We start from the raw sequence: 27,869 nt of genomic DNA, 5'->3' as shown, positions 1-27,869 counted from the left end.
GCTTCCTCCAGCTGTGCACCAGTGTAAGCTTGCACAGATGTTAAAGAAGTTTTGCACTAATGTGGCTTAGGCTGGCCTCAAATATTTTCAAAGCAGGGCATTGAGACTGGATCTTGATTTTTAGCAATCACTCCTTTAATTTGTTTAAATTAAATATGAAAAGCCACTATAAGAATTAGGCATAAAAGCACGTTAAGTAACGAATTCAGGCCTAACTAGCAGAACATACAGGTATTTACACAAATGTTGATTTGCTGTGGTCTTCAATATTGAGAAGACATCAGAATGCGGACCATGTGCTCAAAAAAACCAAGACCAAAACAAACAAACAAAAACCCTGGGAGGAGTAATATAAATCCCATGTCAGCATGACTGCAGAAGTTATAACCCAATATAATGGGTCAGCCTGGTTTCATGTGAGGAGCAGTCACAAATAAACTAGTCTATTTGTATTCATTTTAGCAACTGAATGAATAAAAATATTTACGTTAAACTGCAAGTAATCCACTCCAAGCCAATAGGATATTTCTATAAAGCAGCTGATGACACCAATTTTCTAAATGGATGATGAGGAAACACACAGAAAATCCAAGGTGAAAGAGCAGACGAAGACGTGAAGCATGTTAAAATGATGCAACGAAACAGAGTATATAAATTAAACAGGAATGTTTAATCAAGACAATCCTTTTTTTCTTTTTTTTTTAAACAGAGGTTCTTCAGGAAATTTTTTAATTGGAAAATGAAAGCTTATTCCCATAGTAGTGAGGCCATTTCTTTCAAGCAGCTCCGTTGTACAACTGTTACCAGGACCCTAAACAATTTAAATTGTTGTATATTGATATTTCTGAACTAAAAAGTTTTAAAATATTGTATAGATTTTATTTGTGCTCCACATATCGCAAGCAATTAACAACACGAAGAAAGATTCAATTCCTCAGCTAGAATACCAAACTCTATATCAAGTATTACATGTACACAATACTTGCACAGTGACAAGCACAAGAAAGTACTAGTTGAGCACTTACTTTCAGAACTCCATACCAACTCTTAAATGCCATTTCAATTCTCCCACACCACCCAGTCTACAATTTAAGGCATCTCCAAACAGCCATCCATCCACCCACCCACTCCCATACACACAATTTACGTTGGAGGTGTTTACTCTTACAAAAAAATCACTATGTCAATCAGGTACCATTTATTATTTATCCCTATAACTGTGTCAGCATTGAGATATGACAGTTAAACCAGTGTTAAATCAACACAATATTTACATAGCACAGCACATTAAGCTTCAGACACTCACTTGGGGGATAAAACCACATTTTAGAACAGGACAAAGGTCACCATTATTATGTGTTTGGAAACAGCTATTTACAGGTCCCTATGACATAACTATAGTCTGTACACTGTTCCAATGGGGCAGGCAGAAGCAGGATAGGCATTTATTTTGAGGAATTTTAAACATACGAGTTGGAAGCATATTATTATGCTACCCTGAATGCCATAAACCACCTTAACATTCTCCAAGGGGGTCTCATATCCTAGAATGGCATGTCCAGCTGATACAAAACAGACAACACAATGTTTACTTTGTGGAGAATTTTTTACTCCTGCTATTCAGTCATCTGAACTTTGAAGGCAATTCGTCCCAGAAACTTGTCACGATCATCTTCATTTTTTAAATTGGGTGAGCCCAGGATCTTACACTCAATTGCTATTTCTTCTTTGGTACTGCTGGAGTTAATTGCTAGTTGAACAGCCACTAGAGGCTGTAAATAGTGAGCCTAGTAAACAGAAAGATGGGGAAAATATTTGAGATACCAGATTAAGTTAGCATTTAAATTAACATTTAATCCATCAGAACAGTTAAGAAAAAAGCTAATTAAGAACCCAACTTTTCAAAGCCCAATCTGACTCAGGTAAGTCAGCTATACATTCTTCATACTATTTCTTAACTAATACATTCAACATAATTTAAGTCACAGACAGTATCTTCAAGAGGCATATGACTTTACCACTTTCTATTACATTGGGTCCAATTCTTCTAGAAACCTCTACTTGAAACAGCCTCTGAAAAAATAGTCTTCCTTCCTATCCATTCCATTGTCTCTTCTGTTTGTTTTTATTTTTTTTTTAATCTGCTACAGAACATAACTTTTCTAGCATGATTCTAAGTGTTTTTTTCCAAAAGCATGATTCAACAAATACTAGTAAACTAGCTTCCCTTCCAGCCCATCCCATTTACTTGTTCAGCAACAATCCATTCTAAAATGTGTTATCTGTTTGATAGCTTTACACAGAAACCTTTCCTTGAACATTCTGACAGTATCCTGGTCAATCATATTTGGTGGAACAATTACAATTCTTGACTCCATTCCCTATAATAAAAATTAAAATTTAAGAATGAATGCAGAATTAATTTTTTTTGGTCAACCCAATATTATTTCTCAAGTCCAATTCAATTAGGACAACTTGAATTCTCTTGTAAAGTGCCTACGAATTAAATAAGGGCTTATTTATTATATACTGTTAAAGCAGCATTTCATCCAATATTCATAAAGTATTTCCATAATTTATTTATAGTTTTTAGGTCGATACTGCTGACTGCTGATTAAGCAAAATTATTTATTTTCTTGGTAAAAATTCATATAAGCCAGTGAACTAAATATGACACTACAGTATTATATAAGTATAAGGCTTAAATTTTAATGGAACAAAATTTTGGGTTAGATTTTTTTTTCCCTCTCATTAACTTAAGAGACTCCTTAATACATTTCTGTTATTTTTAGGCTATTTTCTCTACTTCTCTACCAAAGAAAGCACTACAGAATAGTTGAAGTTTCATTTACAAAGAATGATGGCATGGAAGCTGATGTGCTAAAATCTTTAATGTGAAGTACTAGTAAGAAGTAGATTGAAATAACTGCTTTCCTTGGGTAGTGATTTTACTAGATCAGAAATTTTCCTGTGCTCCTATAAACTTCAAACTGGGAGGGGGAAATGCAGCTAGGCCTCAAAATTCTCTGGTTTCAAGGATCATACGACATTTGAGGTACTAGCTGAGTTTTCTAAAAATCAGAAATAAAATTCCTGTGTTTCCTCAGAGAAGTCCTCTCATCGCCAAGATTTTTCAAATAGGTACACAAATCTCTATGATGTTTTGAAGACAGATGATACCAGAATGGCCTTTTGCTCAACATAAAATGGGTGGGTGCGTGTGGGGAAGAGAATCAGCATCCTCATTAAGCATTAGATTATCTAAAAAAGGTTAACATTCCCTAAGGTCAGGGAGTTGGGCTCATCGTGCTGAGCAGCAAAAGGGAAATAACCATTCTGGACCACAAAACTGTAGATATTAGTACTTTTATGGCTCCTACCTTAGCACAAGAGCAGCACGCTTAGTTGAATCCTCTTAACTCCTTTACAGAATAAAGTAATTCAACAATTCCACACTGATATAATATAAAAATTCTGTTGTATAGCCAAGAAATCAATCCAGTCTCTTGAGACGTAGTCAAATACCTCAGTCTCTCACAACTCTTCTTATTGCCTCTTCGTTTTCACAATATACTACGTTACGAAAATTGAGCCTCACATAAGCAAGAATCCCTCAAACCATAGCCTCTATCCCACATGACAAAGTGAACATGAAAGGACATTGAACAAAAAACTAACTAACTAAATAATTTAAAAAAAAATTAAATCAATTAAAAAAAAGGTAAAGCTTTTTCTTATTCATATAAGCAAGCAAGGAATAGCATTGAGTTTTGCCTGACTTCATTACCCTCCTTTCATAATCTTTCCTCTTCCATCAGTATAGCAGCAAGACAGGAATTTTGTCAGGAAAGTTCTTCATCCCGTCTTTGGTACAAACTACCTCCTGACATCTTAAGGTCTACTGATGCTGTATTTTGCGCTGCTTAGGGAAGTAATGCTCTCTTTCCTTATTCTTTCATTCCAAGAAGGGGATAGAGTATGTACTGATTCTGCCTGTTGGAAGCACAGGTTGACAGTCTTTCCCTAATCTTGTATGTCTGAGAAAATGGATGGTTTACCAATTCAAAAAGTCTGGCAACAAAATGGAAAACACAGAACTACCCGTAAGTAACATGAAAGCCAATGTTGAAGAAAAACAAACTCCTTCCTCATTAGTAAAAGCCATGTGAGGATAAAAAAAGGTTATGTGAACTGCTGCAAGTAAGTATAGAGTACACTGGAAAAATAACTGATAAAGGAATAATTTAGTACAAAAATCACTTTGGGGAAATTACAAACAACCACTGTGGTATACTATGGATCTAATAGATTTATGTTTAAAAAGTACTTCTATCTTCAATGGTGAACAGTGAAGACGTTTATTAGACTAAATAACTTGGTCAATGAGACGCAATATAATTTTATTAGAAGGTACAGATTTTCTGTATGTAGTTATCACAAGTTGATGCAAGAAAAGAAAAAAATAACTAAATTCAAGTTTGAAAAGAAATTGGAGTTTTAACTCTACATATTCTGTGTCCATAAAGTAGTGAGCTTTGGGGTTTTTAAAAACTTAAGTGTTCTTCAATTAGATAAATAAAATTTATGTCAGAATACAATGAGGATAGATGGAAGAAGCAAAGAAAAACAAAGATAAGAAAATAAATTAAAAAAAAAAAAATTAACACCCCCCCATCTGCTACCTTGAAGTCCTTCTTCATAAAACAGCAAATAAAAAACATGACCGCAGAGCCACATAGGAATATAATCAACAATACCATAATGAATTATAAACTTAATATCCTATACATAAACCCCAAGGATTAATTAGAAATTGTATTGTAATCCAAAAAACCAGTTTACTTTTCCTGCATTTCCCTGCATTCAAAAAGATTCCAAAAGGTATCAGTGACCAAAAAGCAGCAGCCGCCCTTAATACTGCTAGTATACAGCCTCTTCTTCATTAGGACAATGCCCAGTTTATTTCCTTATATCTGCTAAAGCGTATCTCTAATCTCATCAAGCACTGTGAAATTTCTGCATATATAATATACGTTATGAGTACCTCATTACAAAGTTCAAACTTCAGAATCAATCTGATATTAGTAATTGTAAATGTAAACAGAAACAAAACATTTACAAAATGAAGACCATCATTAAGGCATACTTACATGCAAGCTTTTCCCATAGTATGGAAAGTACATTAAGTCAATCAAGCCTTCAGGAGGAAAATAATTTATCTCAACCATGCCTTCTTCCTGTGATTTGAGATAGCAACAAAATTAAAAGTTAACATCTGCTTGCATAAAAATGAATACAAAATTAAAATTATAACCCAATGATAAAGTGCAAGATCCCTAAAAAAAGGCAACTGAGCTACAAACTCTTGGAATAACTTCCAAAGTAGATTTATTTTTGGCAAATAGTTACATGCTGCACACACGAGTAATCAAGTCAAGACAGCTTGCCTTCATGTTTCCCTTACGAGTCAAAGAAAAGGGGATGGGGGGAGAGGATATTCATTGCAATGAATAATTTAACAACAACCGAAAAAAACCCATACATAAGCTAACATTCCCAGTATCCATAAGCAAGCCTGTATATTTTGGTGAAGCAACAGCACATCTGTATTTAAGTTCAAGTTAAAGATGAATTTCTGTTTAAAGCCAGGTTTTTAAGCCTCCCAGATTTGGAACAATACAACCCTTCACAAAGAACTATAGCCCCCTCCCAGCCATAGTGTACTATTCCTAACATTTGTTCAGCTAGCCTTGAAATACAGGCTACCTAAAAGGAAACCCAAGTTTAAAATGGTAATGTTACTAGAGTTTCTGTGTGTCATCACCACCTTAGAGGAATAATATACATATGCATGCCTTATCGCTAGACTTTCCCTATAATCCCAAATCTTGTAATCAGAAGCAGCTACCTACAAAGCTGGTGCCTAATTTCTGACTAAGGAGTTACCGAATCGGTAAGATATACAAAACATGTATATATGATTGAGCTGTCCCAGACACAGGCTGTCAGTACAGCGATACACAGACACAACTCCTTATATACAATATTCCTCAGGATTGTGTATCCTGGCAGGACATCAAACTACCGCAAGTTCAAACTACTAGGAAATGCCCACATCTAATGTGACTTTCTATAATAAGGTAAACATATTACCATGATAAAGGGAAATGCCACTAAAACAACCCCCTCAAAATGCTAAACATATCTTCAGAACATCACTGCTTGTTCAGTGTAATTCACAAGTTCAAAGTACTTTAGTAACTTTCATTGTTTTTTCTATACTACCATGTACAACAGCTGCAATTTTAAAAAGATACACTACAAAATTCAGAAGACAACTGCAGTAACAGAACTAAGCAAAAGAGGAACACAAACATCAAAAAATAGTAAATAAACCACAGCTCAAGAATACCTTCTCCTTGCCTCCTCAAAAGAACAAACAACATGTTGTTTAGGATATGGCCACATTCTTATTCCTTTGCAGTCTAAATTATTGCAATTCTTCAATATATTAAGTATTTTGGACCTTGAGCTAGCAAATTTAATTACTAAGTAGAAATGTGTTGCTTTTCACCATTATTCTTTATTTTATTTAAAGCTCATGCAGCTGTAAATACTAATTTTTCAAATATATTTCTGAAATGATGGTTTAAAAAGCAGAATACAGAATAACATAAGAAAGATAAATAGGAGTAGAGCTTTCTGGAGCAGCTAAACACAAGGCATGCATGCAGTCATAAATATATACGCATTAGGCTATCAATGGAATAGCAGAGAGGTTCTGGGACATGCAACTACCTGTCTCATGCAACTGCTGTGGGGTTTGGGGTTTTCTTTAATAATTAATTAATCCTAGTTAATATCCCTACACAATTTTAAAAAAACCCCAACACCTAAACAAGCTGCATTTGCTGAAGAGCTTCAAGAATCAGTCCATTAGCAAGTGACACTTTTTCTTCTTACCATTTACTATTTCCACAAGGAGTTGCAGGCAGTCAGCAAATCTAAAAGTCAGACCACTTAGCTGGACAAATAAACTTCCACCTCACTTACTGGGTCTTTATTAAGACCGTGTCTTAGAAAAAACAATTTTACAGATGTTAAAATAATGTAAAAAGACCGAAGGAAAGAACTTGGGCAAGACTGTAATCATTTGAGAAGAAGAAATGGTATCATTGAACAAGATGAAGAGCAGTATCCATTAGTAGAAACTGTAAAACACCTAAGATTTCTGTCACGAACAGCAAAGTAACTCAGATGCTGAGTATGTTGACAATAGCAAGGCATGTAGTGTCATTCATACAGCCATTCTTCATTCTTGTAAACTGGAAAGCAATACCTAATACAAAGTCAAGATGGTCGCTAAACAGCAGAAATATATGTATTTTGGAATTAAGGCTATTCTTCTTTCCTGTAGTTAAAAAAAAAAACATGCATCAAATCTACCAGTTTTCAGTAAAGGCAGTTTTAACTTGGAAGAATACTGCTGCAAGATATTCCAGCACACATGAAATTGTGCACCTCCAGCCCACAACTGAAGACCTAAAATGCTGATCTTCAAACTTCTTGGAAACACAATCCTTTTTTGGCTTGCTTCTCTTTGTGGAGATCCTCAAGACTACAGCAGGTCAGTTCCTCCAGGGTGCAGGTGGAGGAACCAGCTGTAATTAGTGTCTGACTGCAAACACTCGCTTTCTTAATCTACAGAAATGACAGTGATGACAGCTACCACTATGTAGGGGCAAAAGGGGGAGCATCCCCAACTATCAAGTGTGCTGACTTAGAAATCACAGATCTATCTAAAATTTTTCTGTTTAAAAAAAATCCCATTGGAAAAGTGCAGGGAGAAGAAAGAAGAATCGCCTCACAGGAGAATGCTTGAAGAACATAAATTTCAAAGAGAAAAAATTAAATGATGTTTCAGGTGGCAAAGACTGGCAGGATGTGCAGACAGAAGCTATTAACATTATTTTGTATTTGAGAGACTTGCCCTCTTAATTAAAAAAAAAAAAATTTTTTTCCATTTAAAAGTCATATTGTGTTAAGTCGAAGTAGACACTTCTCCAAATTGCTCTCAATATATGTAAAACTCTAACTATAAAGAACAAGAAATATTTAAAAACATAGATGAAGGCGAACGAAAAATTGGTAAACAGCAAATCTACAGGCTAAAAAAAAAAACCAACAAGAGAAGAGAACATGATAGTAGGATTTCCAGTCTGCTCCATTAAATGACCTTTTAAGCAAAATCCATCTTTGCACTCAGATGTTAAAGATTTCTGATGTAAATTTTAAATTACTAGTAAGTTGTGTTTGTGCTATGAACCGCACAAATATGCTTATATATGCTATGAAGCTAATACCAGTGCGGGGTTTATTTTCAGAAATGCGTGTCACCTGGATTAAACTTTGCAGTACGCCCTGAATTGTTTTAATCCACATTTGCTGACAGCAATATAGAAGGAAAAAAAACCCCAAAACACTGCAACAGAAAACATCAGTTACTTAAAGACTAGGTAAACGCCCTGAATAAGAGAGGCAATAGAGCAGTACAAATAACCTCTACACTTCAACTTCTGTTATGAGCCAGTATTTAGGGAACATTCAAATACAGTAGCAGATGCAATGCGATTATAAATTCATCTGCAAAATGCACAAAAGCCTATTGGCTATCCTTCTGCACCTTTCCAGTGTGCACACAAGAGGGTCACAATTCACATCCTTGCATCAACAAGATCCAGAAGAGCCACAAGATATTATTTCCAGGTAAGCATTCACCTTATCCACTACAGAAGAGGAAGGCACCATTACACAGCACTCATATCCTAAAGAGTCCAAGAACTAAAAACGGAATTGGAAACAAGGCCTCATAAGCTCATGTAAAGAACAGCGTAATCCTTTAAATTTAAAGTAGGAGTTTCGATAAGCAAGGGGCAAAACAGAAAGAAGGAGAAGTTCTGTAAAAATGAAGCATTGACAAAAGGAGAAAAAGAAAGTTGTGGATACTGCTTCTGCACTTTGTTGTCTACAGAGAAGAATAAATTGTAACCAATACTTAAGCTTTCCTAAGCAGGTAAATCATCATGAGCTAGGGCAAGAATAGGCTAATAAAATAGATGCATTCAAAGTGGCAAAGCATGACAAATATTTTCCCTGGAAGTCACTAAAGAACTAAGAAGGTTAATAATCTTAAAATTACACCACACTTGTGTAGATCAGAGAAATTCTAACTGGATATGGTAAAAAGCAGTACTTCGTACTTAAAGAAAGAGGATGCAAGAAAATACATACTATAACATACAATACAATTTATTTGTAAGTATCTCAAAGGGTAAAAAAATAGCAAAAAAACCCACCATGATCAACCAAGTTGTTATCAAACTTATTCTTTTGCTAGCAAAATCAGCTAAGAGGATAAGAAAAAGCATAGTCTGTGATTTGCTTAGTATAGCTTTTACCACTGTCTCATAGAGCATCCATGTAAGAAAGCTGAAGAAACACGGTCATCGTAAAATAGGATTACCATCTATATTTTATAAATCACTCGAACATTAGTTCTCAACACCTCACAAGGCACTTCAGGTGGCAATGAAGATGACTGTCCTGGAGTATTCAGTGTTTTCAGTAAGGACTTGCGAGATGTAGAAGGAAGTTCATTCATTGATGGCACCAAGCCGTGTGTAGTTCAAAACACTTCAGAGAACTCGATCCCATTAAAATGATCATGAAAAATTACGGGGGAGGGGAGGGCCAAAAATGGCAACATGAAGTTCAAAGCTCTGAACTTCAAGAAATCACATATACAAATACAGACTGGGAAATAACCAAAAGAAAGATCTAAGTAGTGAAACGATTAAGATAAAGACTCAGTGTATTACATACAGCAAATTCACCTCAGAGACATTATTACTTCCAATGTGATGACAGAGGGAAAAATTCTGTCATTAAGAATACCTCAGCTACAGGCAAACTTCTGTCCAGTTTGGGATAACACATTATGAAAAATGGTAAACTAGAGAAGCCAAAGAAGAAAGAGTACTAGTAAAAGTAGAAGAAACTTAATTGCATTATTCTAAAGAAACAAATAATTCCTCCAACAGAACAACATTTTTTAAGAATGGACATAAGGAAATCAGTCTCAAATAAGAGAAGGAATCACCTTTACTTGCAACAGACTGTCATGGGGAGATCAAAACTTTCAAAGACTCCACAAAAATCAAGTATTAAAATTTATGCCTACCACAGGTACCTAGGATGAAGGCAGGAACACTTACAGTATTTGTCTCATTCATTGCTGAAATTTCCTAGCCTACATTTTTACCAGTCACCTTAAGCTAAAAGCCATGACTCCATCCCTTGCTCAAACTACTAACTTACCAAGGCTTTCACTGCTCCCCAAGCAGTCTAGGAAAAATATGCAGAAGTCAAAGCAATTATTATAGTTGCCATAAAACATTCTGGGTAAATCCATTGGTACACAACAAATATGCATAGATTAGCCGTTATTATAAGTAGTTTATACTTGATTTGAAGGCAACTTTTACTTGAACAGTAACATTCGTTTCCACACTGTGTGTCTTACCCATCATTTATAAAATTGGCTAAGGTGCACTTGCAGCATGGAGAAAAAATAAAAATATAAGTTATGAAATGGGAAAACAAAACACAACTCACAATAAATAAATAAATAAATAAATAAATAAGACTACAAATTACATGTATGCATTTTCCTCAACTCTAAAGCAAGTCAGGTAGCTCAAATACCTCTAAAGATGAAAGAACAACAACAAAAAAATATTTTTATAAGTACACTGAAGAAATTAGAGACACTAAAACTAAACTAGACATACAGTAAGATGAAAAGAAAAAAAAAGTACAAAGTCTAACAAGAAAGAAAGAGAGTGAAATAAGTGTTCTGACACAGTGTATTACTTCACTTTTCATCCTAATCACAAGGAAAATTAACTACACACTTATTTCTTACATTCAGAACTGACCTTAGATGTACAGTGTATATGTGGTTCCCCTTCAGGCTTTAATCCAATTATCTAAAAGAAAGAAAGTTAAAATATTTATAGATTTTCTTCCCCTTTCCAGTTTTACAGACTGAATTTGAAACTTTCCCCCCACTTAATATGACAGAGTTCACAGAGCAAATCTATCTAGTGTCATTTTTATATGAAGCAAAATCTTAGACTAGGACTAAAATTTAAAGCATTGTCAAGTTAAAGTGCAAATAGTTACGGTGGCCACTGAAAGGACTATTTTCTTATTTTACATTCAGCATGTAACATTAATGGCTCAAACCCATTAGCAGTTCAAGTAATATATAACATCACTGAAAAGTCAAATACTTATTCACTCAGTAAAGTTTTCATCACCTTACATAGTTTAGGAGTTACAGAATGCATGACATTCTAATTACGTTTCTAGAACACAGACATGAAGTAAAACACACTTTACTTGCACAGTGTTTTAGAATCTGTTACATAGAACGGTAAGCAAAACCAAAGAGCACTATACTCTTTAAAACAGGGTTTTCAGATACCTTGGCGCAAGTAATCAAAGACAATACTTTTAAGTATTAGAATGTTCAAAAAGCTCACTTCATTTTACTCTCTGAAACGCATGAATTGCTAGACATTTCAGTAAATTACACTATTCCAGAAACGCAAATATCTTGAGAAGCAAACTGAACATATATTTCAGACCTTTTCTACAGTCATTTTTCACAGTGGTGGTTGGGAGCACTTATACTAAGAATTAAAAAATCAGTAGGCACTTACTCTGTTCATTTTCACAAGCACGCAAGGAGTTCCTTTAGAATAGCCAAAGGTCTTATCTTCCTTTCCAGAGCATTGCCCAAGCTCAGAGAGGTTAAATCGGCATGCCTTTTTAACAGCAACATCATTCTGATCAAAAATCCTTCCTGGTGTACAGTTTATGTTTTGGGATTGCTTTGAATCATCATATGCTATGAAACAGAAATAGCTTGTAAATCAAGGGTATAAAGCATACAAGTAGCCAAAAACTGCAGAAGCCTATATAAACATCTAATTTATAGTTGTCACTTGTTTAGAGTTTTCTCAAAGGACTATTTTCAGAGCACTAAGTCTCTTATATCCATCTTAAACACTTTTTCAAAGCCTATCAAGAAGTGGCACTATACTTGAATGAAAGAACAAAAAGAGTATTACAAAAGAAATAATGTTCTCCTGCTTTTCGAAATGTGTCAATAATCACAACTTCATTAATTTCTGTACATAAACTAATTCTAAGCTAATTATGTATTCTAAACTAATAATGTATTAAAATATAAACATTCAAGCTTCTGCCTGGAAACTAAACCAGTCTTCCCTTTGCAGGTGTTTCTTTTATAAACACACAGGAAAACTTCAAATATTTCAATAATTAAATTGCCTCTACATTTACATCAGGTAGTACAACTGATGTTATACTAACATCCGCAGTTGTTTCTCACTTTCTTGTGTTTCACAAGTACATAGATCACATGGTTCCAAACACTCACCTATTCACATCTAACACGTTTTGTGGTTTTGTTCCCCTCCCTTACACCCGGCCCCCAGCTAAGCATAAACAAAGTAAAATGGAAAAAGGGTAAGTTCATCCTCAATGCAAGAGTCCTGCACTGAACTGCAGGAGAGGCAGGTAATCATGAAATGTAGCATTTCTCCCAGGAACCTTTGGCAGAGCTCTGAAAGAAAAGCCTACTCATAGAAGCTTTTAGTAGGCACCAAAACTACGAATCCAGATAGATTCAAGTATAGCTTGTGTATCTAACAAAGCAACTCATGCACACAGGTGAGATTTTACAGCACCTCCTCAATTCTGACTTACAACTTTTGAGAGGTTAAACTTACTAATATTTTAAATTGATTTCTGTATTTTTAGATTAAGTGTACATACAGGCATATATCTAAAATAATGTATGACTTAAACTAGTGATTTTGCCATCTTCAGTCTTGTCCTGTGTTAACTTTTGCCATGTTCTAAATTCAATGTTTTAATATTTCTGCCCGTAAGAACTGTGTATCAGGGTGAAAATGAATAAATTGCAATTAATTTAATCTTTGTGTGTCTCATTTTTAAATAGGCAAACACTCAAGTTCTTAAGATGGAAGGATTCTCACTCAGTTACCAAGCCATTTAGATGAAGACTGATCAGTTAAGTCTTGATAAACTTTGCCTCCAAATACATGACCTATGTAATTTTACACTGAATTCTTTTGGCATATGTAATTTCTACATCTTGTAGTATTTAAACAACCAGGTCAACAAAACACTGGACTAGGACCCAAAACACTCCATTATGTACTCCACTATTCCTCATGCTCAGGCTCCCTGTCCAGTACAGGTACTGATACTTACCTTTTCCTGTAAAGTATATACTTTAATAACATGCATGTCTAGAGTAAGCCTGAACTTGCATCAGTTTTCATTAGCAATTGTAACTACAAGGAAAAAAGGAAACTAAAGTACTCAACATTAAGACTCCTGAATTACTTGGGCAGTTGTAAGCAACTTACTTACATTCAAGAAATTTTCTAAGTGTAGAAACATATTCCGCATATGACTGGGCGTCACTCTTGTTAAAGTAAAATTCCAATGCAGTGTCTGGCTTTGGTGAAATCATAAGTCCTTAAAAAGAAAAAGTGCAAGTAAAGAACTAAACAACTTCTCTTCCCTACGCCACTCTAACCTACTCAAAAATCATATCCATAAATTGGAAAATACCTATCTGTAAAGAAACATCAATGTTACCCCTGTATTTCACAGTACTGGAAGACAGTTTGGTTTGAAGTCAGTTATCAAAATCAACATTACATGAATTAATACTTAAATTCAATCCAATGTATAATTGCAATTTACAAACCAAACCCAACTGATCAGGAATAGCAAAATCAGCAACTTAATCACTTTCAATCAAAGAATTTTAGTGATTCACATCCCACTTTCCATATTCAGCAAATTAAACTTAAAAAATAATTGAAAAAATACCCAAAACCACACCCAGAAAGCCTCCAGTTAAAGCTATGCTTCAAAGCTTTAGGCAATATAGAGTGAAGCTATGATTGTATTAATCTCATAGAAACCCACAAGAAACAAAGTATTATTAAACACTTTATAATGCATAAACATGGCTTGAAAGATTTCCCAATCAAAACAGACAAGCCAAGTTAGTTGTTAGTCCTTTCCTCCTTCTCCTCAAACAGAAAGTTTAGATGTCATCTGTTTCATGGAGAATACAAGAAACTTTATCAAGCCACTGCACACGTGTCACTCGAAGGGGTACACCTTAGTCAGGCTGTGGTAACTACGACACTCTTGAGCTGCCCCCCAGGCTGCTAGCACCTGACACTGCAGCAGCCAGGGTGCCCCCGTCTGCTGCAGTGGGGGTCTACGGCTGGCTTCATTCAGCTGCTGGCTGAGGGTACTGGAACAGGAGCAATCTACAGCCAGGGAGCCACGACTGGCAGGAGAAACAAGGACACAGATTACCGAATGCTGAAGTCCAGCTTTGCGTTGAAGGATGAAAAAGGCAGACACTGACATGGAGTTTGGGCCCTTGAGAGAGATGAACTGTCCTTCTTCCCAGGATATGGGTAAAGAAAGGTACAGAGTTATATCTTAGGGATTTTTTTGTAGCAGGTGAAAGCAAAAGGCACGCGCTCTGCTAATAAATACAGCCCGGTACCATCAGGAGTTGTCACTAACACAGATACCTAATGCTACTATTATTCATCACAGCTTCAGTAGCAGATGAAATAGCACTACACGACCAGATATTGCAAAAGCGATTAAATCTGTTCAAAAAAGGGTGTATGATTGATTGCTTTATTCACACTACCTTAAGGTAACTCTTATTTAATATAAATAATTAGAATGGATAAAAACCCTGCAGTTGTGATTAACAGATGAGTATCCATGCATCTATCTCTTCAAGTATAGCTGAGAACTGACATTGCTTCCAGAACTTCCAGAAAAGACAAAAAAAAACAAAAAACAAAAAAACCCCAACCTATTTTTATCAGATTTTTTTTTTCTAAGTTAGAATATTAAAATGGTTTGATCAACGTCAAATTTGGCATAAGGGAAGAAGTTGCAATTATAGCAGCGACTAATTGTATCAGCTTAGGATGCCATGTAGTTTCCTATCCTCTGGCAAAACCAATTAAAACTAGATTCCCAAATGAATAAAATTTAAGGCAGAAAACAAAACTCATCTCCCAAAATTAAAAAATAAAATTAAAATCAGGCCTTCTTTATACAAAATAAACCTTTAGGAAGATAAGACTACAGTGGGAAGATAAAGTTGGGTAAGTTAACTTAATGTTGGATTCTTAACACATTACTGTAGTTCACAGTAAGCTTTTGGAAAGCATATAGAAAGTGCAATTAAGCAGCCCAGGTCTATTAAGGATTCACCTATAGAAATGACCAAGCTTCTCATCCGAAGGCAGAAATTATTATAAATACTTTAAATTGGGAAATAATAAAGGTATATACTAGAAATTTATCATAAACATCTTTTAGATTCTAAAAAAACCCAGATATAATTTAATGCTTTTTTACTCCACCTTTTTTGTAGGATTCCCAGTAAATCATAAATTCTCCTTTCTGCATTAGCAGCAGTTAAATTATTTCCAGGCAAGCCACAACTAAATGCCTTAATGACTGACAGTCCATATAAAACTACAAATACCATTTTTGACTGCAAATTACTTTGCACCATTACAGTCATCTTCTGGCCTCCACACTGAACTGGGATTCAACAAAATACAAGATAATTAGTCACAGGGCTGAAAAATGGCTGAAGGGGTTTTATACACTAAGGGGTTTTGGGGGAGAAGAGGTTGTTATTATCAACAGAATTATACTGTAAACGAAGGACTTAGATGCTGTTTTTCAAAGTTAATATGACAAAGTAACTAAACTAGTCATCAATGAATGAAACAATAATTTGAAGAGATTTATTGCTTCAGGGGAACTTCAGAAACATCCTAAGAGGAAGGGACTGCTCCAATTCCAGTGGATCACAGTCTATGGTGTAAATTCTACAGAAAAAGCTGTTTGAAGGACTGATGCATAGACTGTGAGAGATGCAGGATTTCGGCTCTTCTAGAGGAACAGAATTAGCAGCCTCAACATAGAATCACATCTAGGATTGTAACAGAGATTATATTATCCTACAGTTCCAAGGGGGATTTAAAAAAAAGGTTTTGAAATCATCTGGATTTGATTGATACTATTCTATCCCAGCGTACAATGCAAGTCAAACATCAATTATAAAATAAATCAACTATGAGATTTCCAAGTATGTTTAACACAAGAGTAAAACCTTTGACCTACGCCATCCAGGTTTTGTGTGTAGAATTTTTTTATAATTTAAAGTTTTACAGCCAGGAACATGACATGTTTCACTGCAATTGAAAAATGACAGAGTTAAACAGAAACATTAAAACAGAAGTAAGCAATTTTATTAACTTTTATGTATGAGTAATTAAAGACACGTTAATAAAAAAAATTAATTCAGAAATGTTATAGGAATTCTTAAATTAAAAACTAATTGTGGCATACGTAGTTTTTTAAACAAACATCCCTTATGACTTATTTCAAAACAAAGGAAAATTAATACCCTGAACTGCAAGAGCCACAAGAGAAAAAATGTCACTCAAGTCCAATATTAAGTCACAGCTACCCACAGCTCCATCCACTACCAAGGTTCTGACAAAGGAAATGGAGAATGGTCAACTAAGCCACCTTCTTTTTTTTTTTTTTCTTTTCCTTTTTTTTTTTTAAAAACTAAGCAGGTCTTTTTTTCATCATTATTATTATTATTCTTTCCAGCATTTAGCCCATTCTTAGCTTGAAAAAACAACACAAATCCTCAAGAATCCCTTATAAGAAGAGGACACTTGTTAGCAAAGGCCTGAACACTACATCAAAACAAATTCTGTTCAGAATTCAGAGAGAGTTATCATGGCCCAACTGCAACTTGCTCACACAAAGATTACTGTTTCATCCTAAGTGTTGATGCAGCTGCAAGGTGCTGGTTAATTTTAAGAGTTTGGAGTTCAAAAAAAGGAAAAGGTATTTTAAAAAATAATGTAGTCTAGCTTCCACCGAAATATTAATATTGCATAGCCACTTAGTTTTGTTGTGTTTTAAACATAAATTTGGTCCCTAAGCCAAGTTATTATAAAGTCTGAGATATCAAATTTTCAGGTGGCCCAATCACTTAAGTTGCATATACAAATCAAATACTTACGCATTCTCCAGAAACAGTAACTAGAAAACACTAATTTCTTTGGTGTAGTTAAGTACACAGAACTATCTTTTAAATCTTTCAGAGTGAAAATCCTTAATTTTTTTCCAATATGAAGATACACCAAAATAGAGCTTATAATGACAGATTTTTGTGATGTATTTAAACCAATCTTAAAAAAAAAAAATTAAAAAATAAAAAAAGAAGGGAAAAATAAAAAGAAAAAAAAGAAAAAAGACAACCACCTTAATATTCATTTTTATTTGTGCAGGTTTTTTTTTTTTCCTGTCACATATAGCTCCTTGAACCAGCCAACAGTAGGACTGGGTGGGTATGTACAAAAAGGAAGCAGTAGTTCCAGGAAGCAAGACACGACTTTTAGTGGCAGCTACACGTTACGTGGATGTAGTTTCATCATCAAATAGGACCCTCTCTCTTCAGTGGATCCCTACATAATAGGTCAACGACCCCTGGAACCCACAGACATTCCATGTGGATTGAAAGCTATCTAATACTGTAATGAAAGCTCTGGAAATGCCTTCGTATCATAGTCCTTGAGCAGATCACACCCATAGTACAGCCTTCCTATACGTTCTTCAAAATATCAAATACTAATCACAGGTGGCCTTCCATCTGATCCAAGAGAACTGGTTTATAGTATCTTTAAAGCAATATGATTAAATAATAATCCCACTTCTACAGCAGCGTGTTGTGGTGATGTGCAGGTAGAAGTGTGGTTACATACATGACAAATTCAACTGAAAAGAACTTAGGAAAAAAACAGCAAAAGTTACCATATACACACAAAAAGCTACTGACTGAATTTATGCTATAAACATATATAACTTGCCTCACACCAAGTTTTATCTTTGAAACCTGTAAGTAATTGAATAATAATCACAGTTTCCCATAGGCAGTTCATACTTTAAACAAACTCTCAAATGAAACTTAGCTGTTAAACCAGACAGAGGTTTATGGGGAAAAAAAAAACCCACACTGTTACCTGGACTAGAAATCCGGTCACGATATTTTGGTATATCACTGCTCAGTGTCTGAAGCATAACCCACATTGTGAATGTGAAGAGTGCTGCTAGGAAGCCATAAAATACCAGATAGAATAGTAAGATCAAACCTGTAAAGAAAAAGCTAAAATTACTATTTTCATCTCAGCTAATTCCATTACCTATTTTGAAAATCAAAATGGGAAATAAGCAATACATTTGGTTTTGCCCCCCCCATCCCTTGCCACTCCTAATTGTAGTTATAAATCAATATGCCTCTACCATACATATGTATTGCACAGTGCAGAACAATGCGTGCAAAAACATTTCCTTCGTACTTTCTGGCTCTTAAAATTTACAGGGCATTTTGGCATCTCTATTTTTAAGAGAGAAGCATTAAAAACCACTCTTTTGGGCTACATAGGAAAGCTGGCAAAGATGACTAAGCTGTCCATTAGAAAAAAAATAGTTTCACTTGCTTAAGGGAATTATAGTTTTGTATCTGGAAAGGAAGGGGTCATAAGGAAGATGGAAGAACTGAGTGAAAAGATAAAATTATTACACTGGATCCACAAGAGGCAGGAAGCAATTGGTGCTTTAATAACATAGTTGATGTTTGAAAGAACTCCACACAGAGCATTCATTCACACATGCATCCAGTTGCGAGAGACTTCTCAAGGTGAAAATGCTTTCTGCTGCGTATTTTTGAAAACAAACCAAGCCTTCTATCCAGACTTATCAAGTGTCTTTGCCTAACACATCCACCTGCTTTACCAATCTACCTCGGGGACCCAGCAATGCTCCTGGAATTCACCAATTACACAGATGTTACTAGCTTCAACTTGACAAGTTGCGTAAGGAGCTCCTCAAAACCTGAGCAAACAGCCTCAAGGAAACAGCCTATTGCGACGCTGTACCTCTCTATCACTTAGCTGCAACAAATCGCTAAGCGAGAACACTACTTAGGAAAACAGCTTGAAAACTTACTGCGATTAAGTGGTTTTATTTTTTTCCCTGTTCTTCCCCCCCGCCCCATTTTTCATTATACATGCACAGACATGCACCCTGGATACACAGATCAGTTGTTTACTGAAAAGACAAGGTAACAGCAGACAGGCCAAAGTTAAAATCTTACTTTAGAGACGACAGGGACTCAGATCAGCTGCGGAGATTTTCAAATAACTTTCTGTCCTTTTTCTCAGAGGTATGATGCATAACCCTCATTTAAAAGCCTTTTAAAATTTGGGACAGCTCAATTATCTTAGTTACTAATTTTCAAACAAGGTTTTGTATTCTTGCATTATTTGTTTTTTGACCCTGACGGACCCATGATAGTGTATCTCATTAAAGCAAAAAAATAACAGCATACTGTTTGTTACATTTCCTTGGTTTTGTTTTCAGAAGTTCTGAAAATATGTATTGATTATTACTATTAGATTACCTTTTAAAATTTATGTTTACCTGGAGATAGTTCCCAACTAAAGATGAAGCATATATACTATATGGATGGAAGACTTACTAAAAGACATTTAAGATTCAAAGAGATTGTTTTATTAATCGAGTATACAATACTAACCCAAAAGAAGAGCGTGTGATTCTGTTTTAAGACTGAACACTTGAGACTTAAGGACACATGCATAGACATTATCAAAAAGAATAGGATCTATACAACTATTACGGAATTCAGATGCTTACACAGAGAGCCATCTTCAAAACCTTTCTAATTCAAAACCATAACCGGATGATGACAGAAATTAAATTTTTACAAAATATTCTAGCTATAAGGCTGTTATTAGGAAGCCAAAGAGATATAACTCAGGTCAAGAAAAGCACATCAAAACCATTATGCAACACTCTACCACTGACACTTGATTATATGAGAGAATCAAGTGCATATTTTTCACCCTTCCATAGAAAAGGAAAAATCAAAAGCAACAATGACTATACACCAGTGATGTGTACTGTCCACTGGAAGATGACAGGAGGAGGCCTAGCCCCCGGCTCCTGTCCCAGAAACTATGCTTGCCTTTCGCACTGAAATACTTTATAGTGTACCACAGCCCCCAGTAATCCATGACTGCTAAAGATGCAAGTACCTGTATTACTTCTCCTGAAAGAATTCAACATACATAAATTAAAATAATGAGGCGCTTCCCAAATTATCTTTACCATAACATAAGTTCTCTGCAGCAACCAGCTGAATGTTACTGGATTTTGTTTGGTTTTAGTTTTCAGTTTCACATGTTGAGAAAGTTACTTACCAATCTGCAATAATCTGAAAGTGATCAGCTATTTAAAATACATTTAGGAACCGCTGAGATGTAAGACACAACCCAGTGACTAGAAGCTAAGTAACAAAGTACGTGAACACAAGAACAAGCTTACTCTATAATGAACAAGACAGCTAGATATCTATTATAAACTATATCTAAGGCTATTTAGCAGCTCTTTAGAAGCTGAAAATAGCATATAAAAACAAACAGTAGAAATCCTAATCAACAAAAGCCATTACGGAAGTTGCATCTGTATTTGGGACACCAGCAATTTGCTTTACCTATAAGCTTACAATTGCTTTAACTGGATCCAAAACAAAACAATGATCTTCTGATTAATACCCAATGTATTTTGGGTATCACAAAAACAAACAAAAAAACTCCCTTACAAAACCTTTGGTCAGCTCTCATTTTGATCCCTACAAGTTAATCAATTATTGAATACACTTTCATCAAGCTGTCTAAAAAGTACACTTTCCATCAAGTGACCAAGACATTCATCAATCAGTTCCAACGGAACAGAAAAAAAGTTTTGACATTTACAACAAGACAAGCGTCTTCTGTGGCAATTAGCACAAAAGCAAGAAAGTCAGGGAAATCTTTTTCATTGAGCTATTTCAGAATACATCTGTATTTTAATTTCCAAAAGATGATGCCTAACTTCACCAGGTAAAAAACAAACAAAAAAAATCCCTGCTCACTTGTTTATTACTGATGGGCGTAACAGCACCACAGTGGTGCACTTTTAAGCAGACATGGCCCTACACACAGTACTGGTTTGGGCCAATACTACCATAACATCTGCAGTACCGGCCTTGGACTTCATTTTGAAGCACCCTGAAGAGCTGATCCAAGCCTGCTGCAGCTCTCTTCCTTTGCTCCCTCAGTCGAGGCAACGGTGCCTACCCACCTACACAGCCTCTCTACTCCAGCACAGAAGGGGGCTGCTGGGGTCCCCCTGCCCTGCCAAGAGCTGCAGCGGGGCAGAACTGCTACGCGTAGGCAGTCCCTGGGGGGCCCTCATGCCCACAGAGGAAGCGCCAATACTGGGGAAAATGAGAGGGACCCCAATGTCTAAACCACAGTGATCGACTCCGTGGTGGAGACTGCAGTGGCAACAGTCCCTTATGGAGTCCTTTTCCCTCCCAGCAAAATCATATCCACCAGGGCTGCAGCAGTAACAAGGCTAGAAAGACTGTTTCTATTCACAGCCCTGAAACTCCACTAACCTCCCCCAGTCCAGCAAAGCGCAGATTATTTTAATCTGTATTTTTAATCTGTATTTTAATATAGCTTGTACATGCACTGCAGAACACTGACCACTAGACTAAACTGCTCCATTTATGCTACTTCGCTACATTAAAAAGAGGGAAGAAACAAACAACAAAAAAACCCTCTGCAACTTCCAACAGCCCCAAACTGAGAAAGCTGCTCTTTGTGAGCCTATTAGTATTAATTATCCTAAGCTAATCACAGTGAACAAGCCATAACCTGTCAAGAAGCTCTGCCAAAATAACTTCACATAACACTGGATTTCTTGTCAGGAAACAAGATGTACCCAAGTAACAGTGGAAAGCTATCCTCCACATTTACTCCAAGGAAAGTACAGCTACCACATCTAACATGCAACTCGACTCAATTGTTGCAGAACATCTTGCTACACCAATCCCTCCGAGTCTCTCAGGCTTTAACACTAAAACTATCACACAAGGAAAACTGTCAAAACCAAAATTCCGCATTGCAATTTACCTAGTTGGGTGTTTTGTTTTGTTTTTTTCTTTTTGCAGGGCATCACAATACCAAAAACCCTTCATATCCTAACTACATGGATAAGCAATAGTCAAATCTGGAAAACTACTACTTCTGAAGCAAGATGTTGGTGCCATCATTAGTTGGAGTTCATCTGCAGGGATCAAAACACTTCTCCACTATGAAAATTAGAATTTCTGACTCTGGTGAATGCAAGATATCACATATCTGGCCATCACTTCCATGATGAATACAAGCTTTCCAAACTTTACATGGCAAAAGTGATAAAAAGCATGTCAATCTGGCAATAAACCAGATTGGCAGATTTACCTGCATGTAATACATGGGTAGATATATACAGGTATCAATATAAACACTCTCACAACAGACACAGAAGCAACTATTCAACTATTGTTACCTGCAACAACGAAAATGAAATGCTGTCTTTATGGTTTGTTGGATTCCATGACACATTGATCCTACCACCTGTATGATCATTCTTCAGTATCTTTAATTAGTGGGATTTAAATACCTAAGTAATGTTACTAGTGACTACCACCAATGCCAGCAACATCAAGAAGGACTTTTGGTCCACCTGCAGATGGATTTCCATGCCTTAAGCTAACATAACTATACATATTAGATAAGCACTAATCATGTTTCAACTTTATTCCCTAGACACTCAAGAATTACTGTTTTCCAAATTTTGGGGATTATAAGGGGAGAGAGAAGAAGAAAGAGGGAAGGAAGACTTCAGGAAGAAATAAAACCTTGCTCCTGTGTTACAGTTTATTTCACAATGAGCCAGAGATCCACATATAATATGGCTAAATGCTTCAGGAGACAATAAAAGTTGTCAAGTGCAACACTTGCAAAGAATCACAAAAGCCAGTGCTTAATGTCATGATTAAGCATTTACAACACAAAAAAAACCCCAACCCCCCAAAATACCCTCACTGTACCACCAGAGCTTACTGATACCTGTAACAAGAGAAAGCAAGCCTTCTTTCTTCAGAGCAATCTGTGTCATGGAAAATAAAATATTCTACTGATTTCCCAAATACTCATTTCTTACGATAGGAAGTATCATGGAAAAGTTTAGTAAGATTTTGACTGCAGTCATATTCCTGGCTGTGCAGGAATTTTTACATTAATTGTCCATCTGCCACAACACGAAAAAAGAGCACCGTGTCTCTCTCCAATTCACGACTTGGATTTGTAAGTGCTTCTACTGCAATGGCAAACAGTGATGCCAGAATGTTTAATATTACACTACCCATGAAGAAAGTTAAATCACAACAAAACCCTGCTCAAAACACTGATAAAGAACACAGACGAATCAAGTCAGAAAAGCAGTTAAAACTTTGACAGTACTGTATGTCCCAGCAAGAACTCAGTGAAGACTAAACAGAAGCAAAACTGGATCTTTTGTTACAGTGACCGACAAAACTGTATATCCATTCACATGGTGGAAAGCTTTTCTAAAAATAAGGTATTAGGTTTTCTTGGTGGTGGTGGGGTTTTGTTTGTTTCTTTAATTTCAAGCACATATTTGTGCACTGAAGGATACAACTAAGCATTCAAAAGAATATTCAGTAGGTCCAAATTTCTATGTACTTCAAGACAATGCCACCCCTACCTGGAACACCTTGACACAACTAGCTTTACAGAAAGTCTTAAACAGGCTTGACATGACATCTAGTGTGACCACAAATTAAGTACTGCTAGACTTTATACTACCTTTTTTTTTTTGGCACAAATTGTTTTTCTATAACCTTGTGTAAAAAGAGTTTACTGCCTATATTGTAAGATTATGCACACATTTGAGTGTGTAGTGAGCAGCCCATTACAACACTTGCATGATGATCTCACTCTGTTCTTGCTATAATTCTAGGCAGGCACAGCACCTTGCTATTACAGGCAGAGCCAGATGCCGATTTTCCTTTTACTTACAGGAAGGCCCCACATGGCAGTCTTCCAAGTTCTCCTTTCTTTGACCTACCTGATTACACTCTGTGTGGAACCCCAGGACAGACCCTCCTTCCCATCACCTCTGCGAGGACTATTAGCACCCATTATGCCTTGTTGCTGAGAACACCACTAACTCATCAACAGTTTTTTCCAGTATTTTCTGTCTCTTTAATACAACAAATGATTATGCCAGATAATTAAAAATGTAAGGGTTTTGCTGAGGGTTTTTTGTTAGGTTTGGATACTGATTTGTGAAAGACTCAAACTGAATTATCCCTCAAGTCTGCAAAAAATAAAGTAAAAATCTCTCATTTTTTACAGCAAGAGGGGACTCAGTGCAGGATTTTTACCAAACTGTGAAAGGCAACTCTCTACCACACTCTAATAGGCAACATAACTCTGTTACATGACAAATGAGAATAGGAGCTGCTTGTGTTTATCTTTCTACAAATCCTGGTGTAGAAGTGGCAGATAAAGATGAGTACTCCAATGCCATAGCACTCAGATTCACAGAGAATCACTGCCTTGCAGTTACAATTTACATAAGCCCCCAGGACTGCCTCAGACTAGGGCAAAACATGCACATAATGTGAATAATTATTTAACAGTTTCTCTACTGCTTCTGTCTTATTTCTGTGAGGAAACTGTCTTGAGACAAGAGAAATACGCATGGAAGAATCAGAGCCAACTGAATTCTTATCATGCTGCCCCTGGAGACACCACAGCCGAGCGGACTGGCAACCACAGCTCTCTTCTCCTACCTCCCTGCCTTTCAGAGGGGAGACTGGCAACAGAAAAAGAACAATAGTCAGTGAGACTGCTCTAAGCTCACATCAGTACTGCAAGGGCAGAAGTGACACCAAATCCTGCATATTCTTCTGTGCCAACAAAGCCACTCAATTAGTGTTCTGCAATTAAAAAATAAAAACCAAACAGAAAGCCACATATCACGCCCCAAAACAGCCAAAGACTGTAATTTATTTAATATGTATAATTAAATTAAATAAGCACAATATGTTAATGAAAAAATGCTAGAAGAAATAAATATTGACAAAAGAAATAAACTGACTATTTATAGTGCTGCTGAACAGTCACCTCTTAATGTCCAGGCTAAGGAAAAGGTATATAGCACTAACCACATACCAATCACCTAAACCACTTAAGAAAACTTATTAATGAAGTAAAATTATTCAAACTGGTATCTAAGCCTATACATACTTTCTCAATATGGAAAAACATCTTTTATCAAAGGAGCTGGCCATAGAAACTCAATTACCAACTAAGTAGTACCAATTTCAAGCATTATCTATTGGGCTTGGACTAGCACAGACTAGTAACATTGTAAGTGATTTATCCTACTAGATAAGGTTTAAACAGAAAAGTTTTTTTCAACTTCACTTTTTTGAAAAAGTTACGAGCTATTTCTAATATGCCCACAGTATTTGCGCTCATCAGATTCATGACACAGACAGACTTCTGCAATCCATACACCCATTCATCCAGCCCACGCACTTCAGGAAACCTGCCTGTACAGAAAGATCACTAGACAAGGGCATAGTGGAAATTTCCTCTCCTTTGCTATTCAACTGGCAGAGTAGCTCGCAAGCTCTTATTTCCATCTCAATGGAGGAGAACTCATGTCAGAGCTAGGGCCCTCTCTTGACAGACAGGAGACATTGGCACCGCAAAGCAAGCACACCCCATGCATAGTCTGCTTAAGGCTCCTCCTCACTATTTCAACATTAGTATTCATTGAGATTGTGTCAAGGCCAAGGATGTATTGGCCTGTTCCTCTACGCCACGCTGAGATTCTTGTTGGTTTTGTAAGCACAACTATTAAGTATCCCAACTACATCCAAGTTTTGGGAGGAGACACAACATTTTCTGAAGTCAGTAAATATGTCCCATGAGGCCTGAAGAAACATCCTAATATTAAGCATTTATACAACTGTTTAATATGAGAAAACATACTCAGAAAATCCAAATATTTTTATTGGAAGCAGCAAGATTATGATAACATGCTTTCCAGCTCAGAGGAAAGCAATGGGAAGACTACCTGAAAGTAGGAAAACAAACACTGCCTTCACAAGCTTTACTGGAGAACCTTCATTTAAAAGCTTCATTTAAGAAAAATAAAAGGCCCGGAAGCCCTACATTGGAACAAATTTAGCACAATGACGCACAATGACACACAACGATCATTCTTTTGTAGACTATGTGGAATCGGGGCTCATAAACTTTTTGGGTTTGGGGTTTTTTCCCCCTCTCTGATCCGCAGCTGACGTCTAGAAGTACAAAGGCAATTCGCGCTCATTCATTCTCGATTTCCTGCGATGCTGGAGAGCGGGGGGGCGGCAAGGAATGGATGGAGAGGAGCGGCTGCACTGATATGCACGCAGGCTGCCATCAGCTGGGAGAGATACGCGCCGGGCGGGAGCCGGCCCCACACCTCCACGGCGGAAGCCCGTCACAGCCGCACCGAGGCGGCCCCCGGAGTCCCCCCACTCTCCCCCCCCCCCCCCGTCCCTCCGCGGATCACGCGGAGGAGGAGCCTGCGGGCCCAATTTGCTGCATTTGCGTACTGGGGCGGGAGGGTGAGTCAGCTCGGGACGCGCTCCCAGAAACTCCTCTTCCTCCCCCGACCCCCACCTGCTCCGGGAGGCGCCCCCGCCCTCCACCCCCACCGCTGTCACGGCCGGAGCTATTTTTAGACCGGCGGGCGACGGCGGTTGTAACGGTTACCGGGGCGCGTGCGCCACGGACTCGCGGGCCGCCTCACCTGGCCGCCGCGGCCCCCGCATCCCGCTCCGCGCCCCCGCATCACCGCGGCGGCCCTCCCGCTGCCGCCCCGCCGCGCTCGGCCTCGTCCCACGCCGCCCCTCGCCTTCGCCGGCGGCCCGGGGCGGCTCGCCCCCCTCCCTCCCCCGCCGCAGCCCTTACCCCAGCTCTTAGCCGTGCGCCCCAGGAACTCGCCGCTGTTGGGGTTGTAGACGAACTGCCGCCACTCGGCCATGCTCTGGCGGAAGGGCTTCTTCGCTTCCTTAGACATGGCGAGGCGAGAAGCGGCTGCGTCGCGCACCCCGGCGGCAGAGCCTCCCAGGCAGAGAAAGCCGCAGCGAGCGCCCGCTCCCAACCGCTAAGTAACTGCCGCCGCGGCGCCCGGCGGGAGAGCGGGCGGGGGACCAGTCACGCAGGGACCTTCCCTCCCCACCTCCGCGGCGAGGCGGGACTCACCGCGACATCATTCCGCCCTCGGCAGCCAATCCCCGCCCGCCGCGCGCCTGCCCCCTGGCGGCCAGCGGCCGCGCGCCTGAGCCGCGGGGCCCCGGGTGAGCGCTGGCACGTGGCCCTGCCTCGCGCCCGCTCCGGCTCCGCGCGCGGCGGCGGTTGGGGCCCGGGGCGCGCGGGGTCTGCGGGCACCCGCCGGTCTCACTCCGCGCCGCGGGGGTCGGCGGGGGGGGGGGGGGGGAAGCGGGCGGCTCTGGCGCCTCGGCGGCGTTTCTGAGGTGCTTCGGGCCGGCAGCGTGCGGCTACGGCCGGCGGCGGCGAGACATCGCCATCTCTGGAGAGAGAGATGTGCTGCCGGGC

At 37.9% G+C, this 27,869-nt stretch overlaps 1 protein-coding gene across 1 annotated transcript; it reads right to left on the bottom strand.

The window, feature by feature from the left end:
* Positions 1-651: 651 nt before the first annotated feature.
* On the bottom strand, positions 652-27,506 carry ATP1B3 (ATPase Na+/K+ transporting subunit beta 3). Its single transcript, XM_075158271.1, has 7 exons — positions 27,222-27,506; positions 18,291-18,419; positions 13,552-13,659; positions 11,787-11,974; positions 10,998-11,048; positions 5,151-5,237; positions 652-1,787 (listed from the first exon to the last, which is right to left on the bottom strand). Exons 1-7 carry the CDS (start codon positions 27,328-27,330, stop codon positions 1,617-1,619), a joined length of 843 nt encoding a protein of 280 aa, XP_075014372.1. The 5' UTR covers positions 27,331-27,506; the 3' UTR covers positions 652-1,616.
* Between the last annotated feature and the right edge of the window lie 363 nt (positions 27,507-27,869).

Source organism: Calonectris borealis, chromosome 9 (genome assembly GCF_964195595.1).
Source record: "Calonectris borealis chromosome 9, bCalBor7.hap1.2, whole genome shotgun sequence".
In the NCBI taxonomy this organism is placed as follows: Eukaryota; Metazoa; Chordata; class Aves; order Procellariiformes; family Procellariidae; genus Calonectris; species Calonectris borealis.
This window is presented reverse-complemented; position numbering and strand designations above follow the sequence as displayed.

Bases quoted from the DNA above. Each gene is read 5' to 3' on its own strand.
- ATP1B3 (XM_075158271.1), bottom strand. From the start codon at position 27,330: ATGTCTAAGGAAGCGAAGAAGCCCTTCCGCCAGAGCATGGCCGAGTGG. The intron at 18,420-27,221 runs GTAAGGGCTGCG...TTTTCTTTACAG, and splicing joins GCGCACGGCTAAGAGCTGGG to GTTTGATCTTACTATTCTAT. The intron at 11,975-13,551 runs GTAAGTAAGTTG...TCTGTTTCATAG, and splicing joins ACTTAGAAAATTTCTTGAAT to CATATGATGATTCAAAGCAA.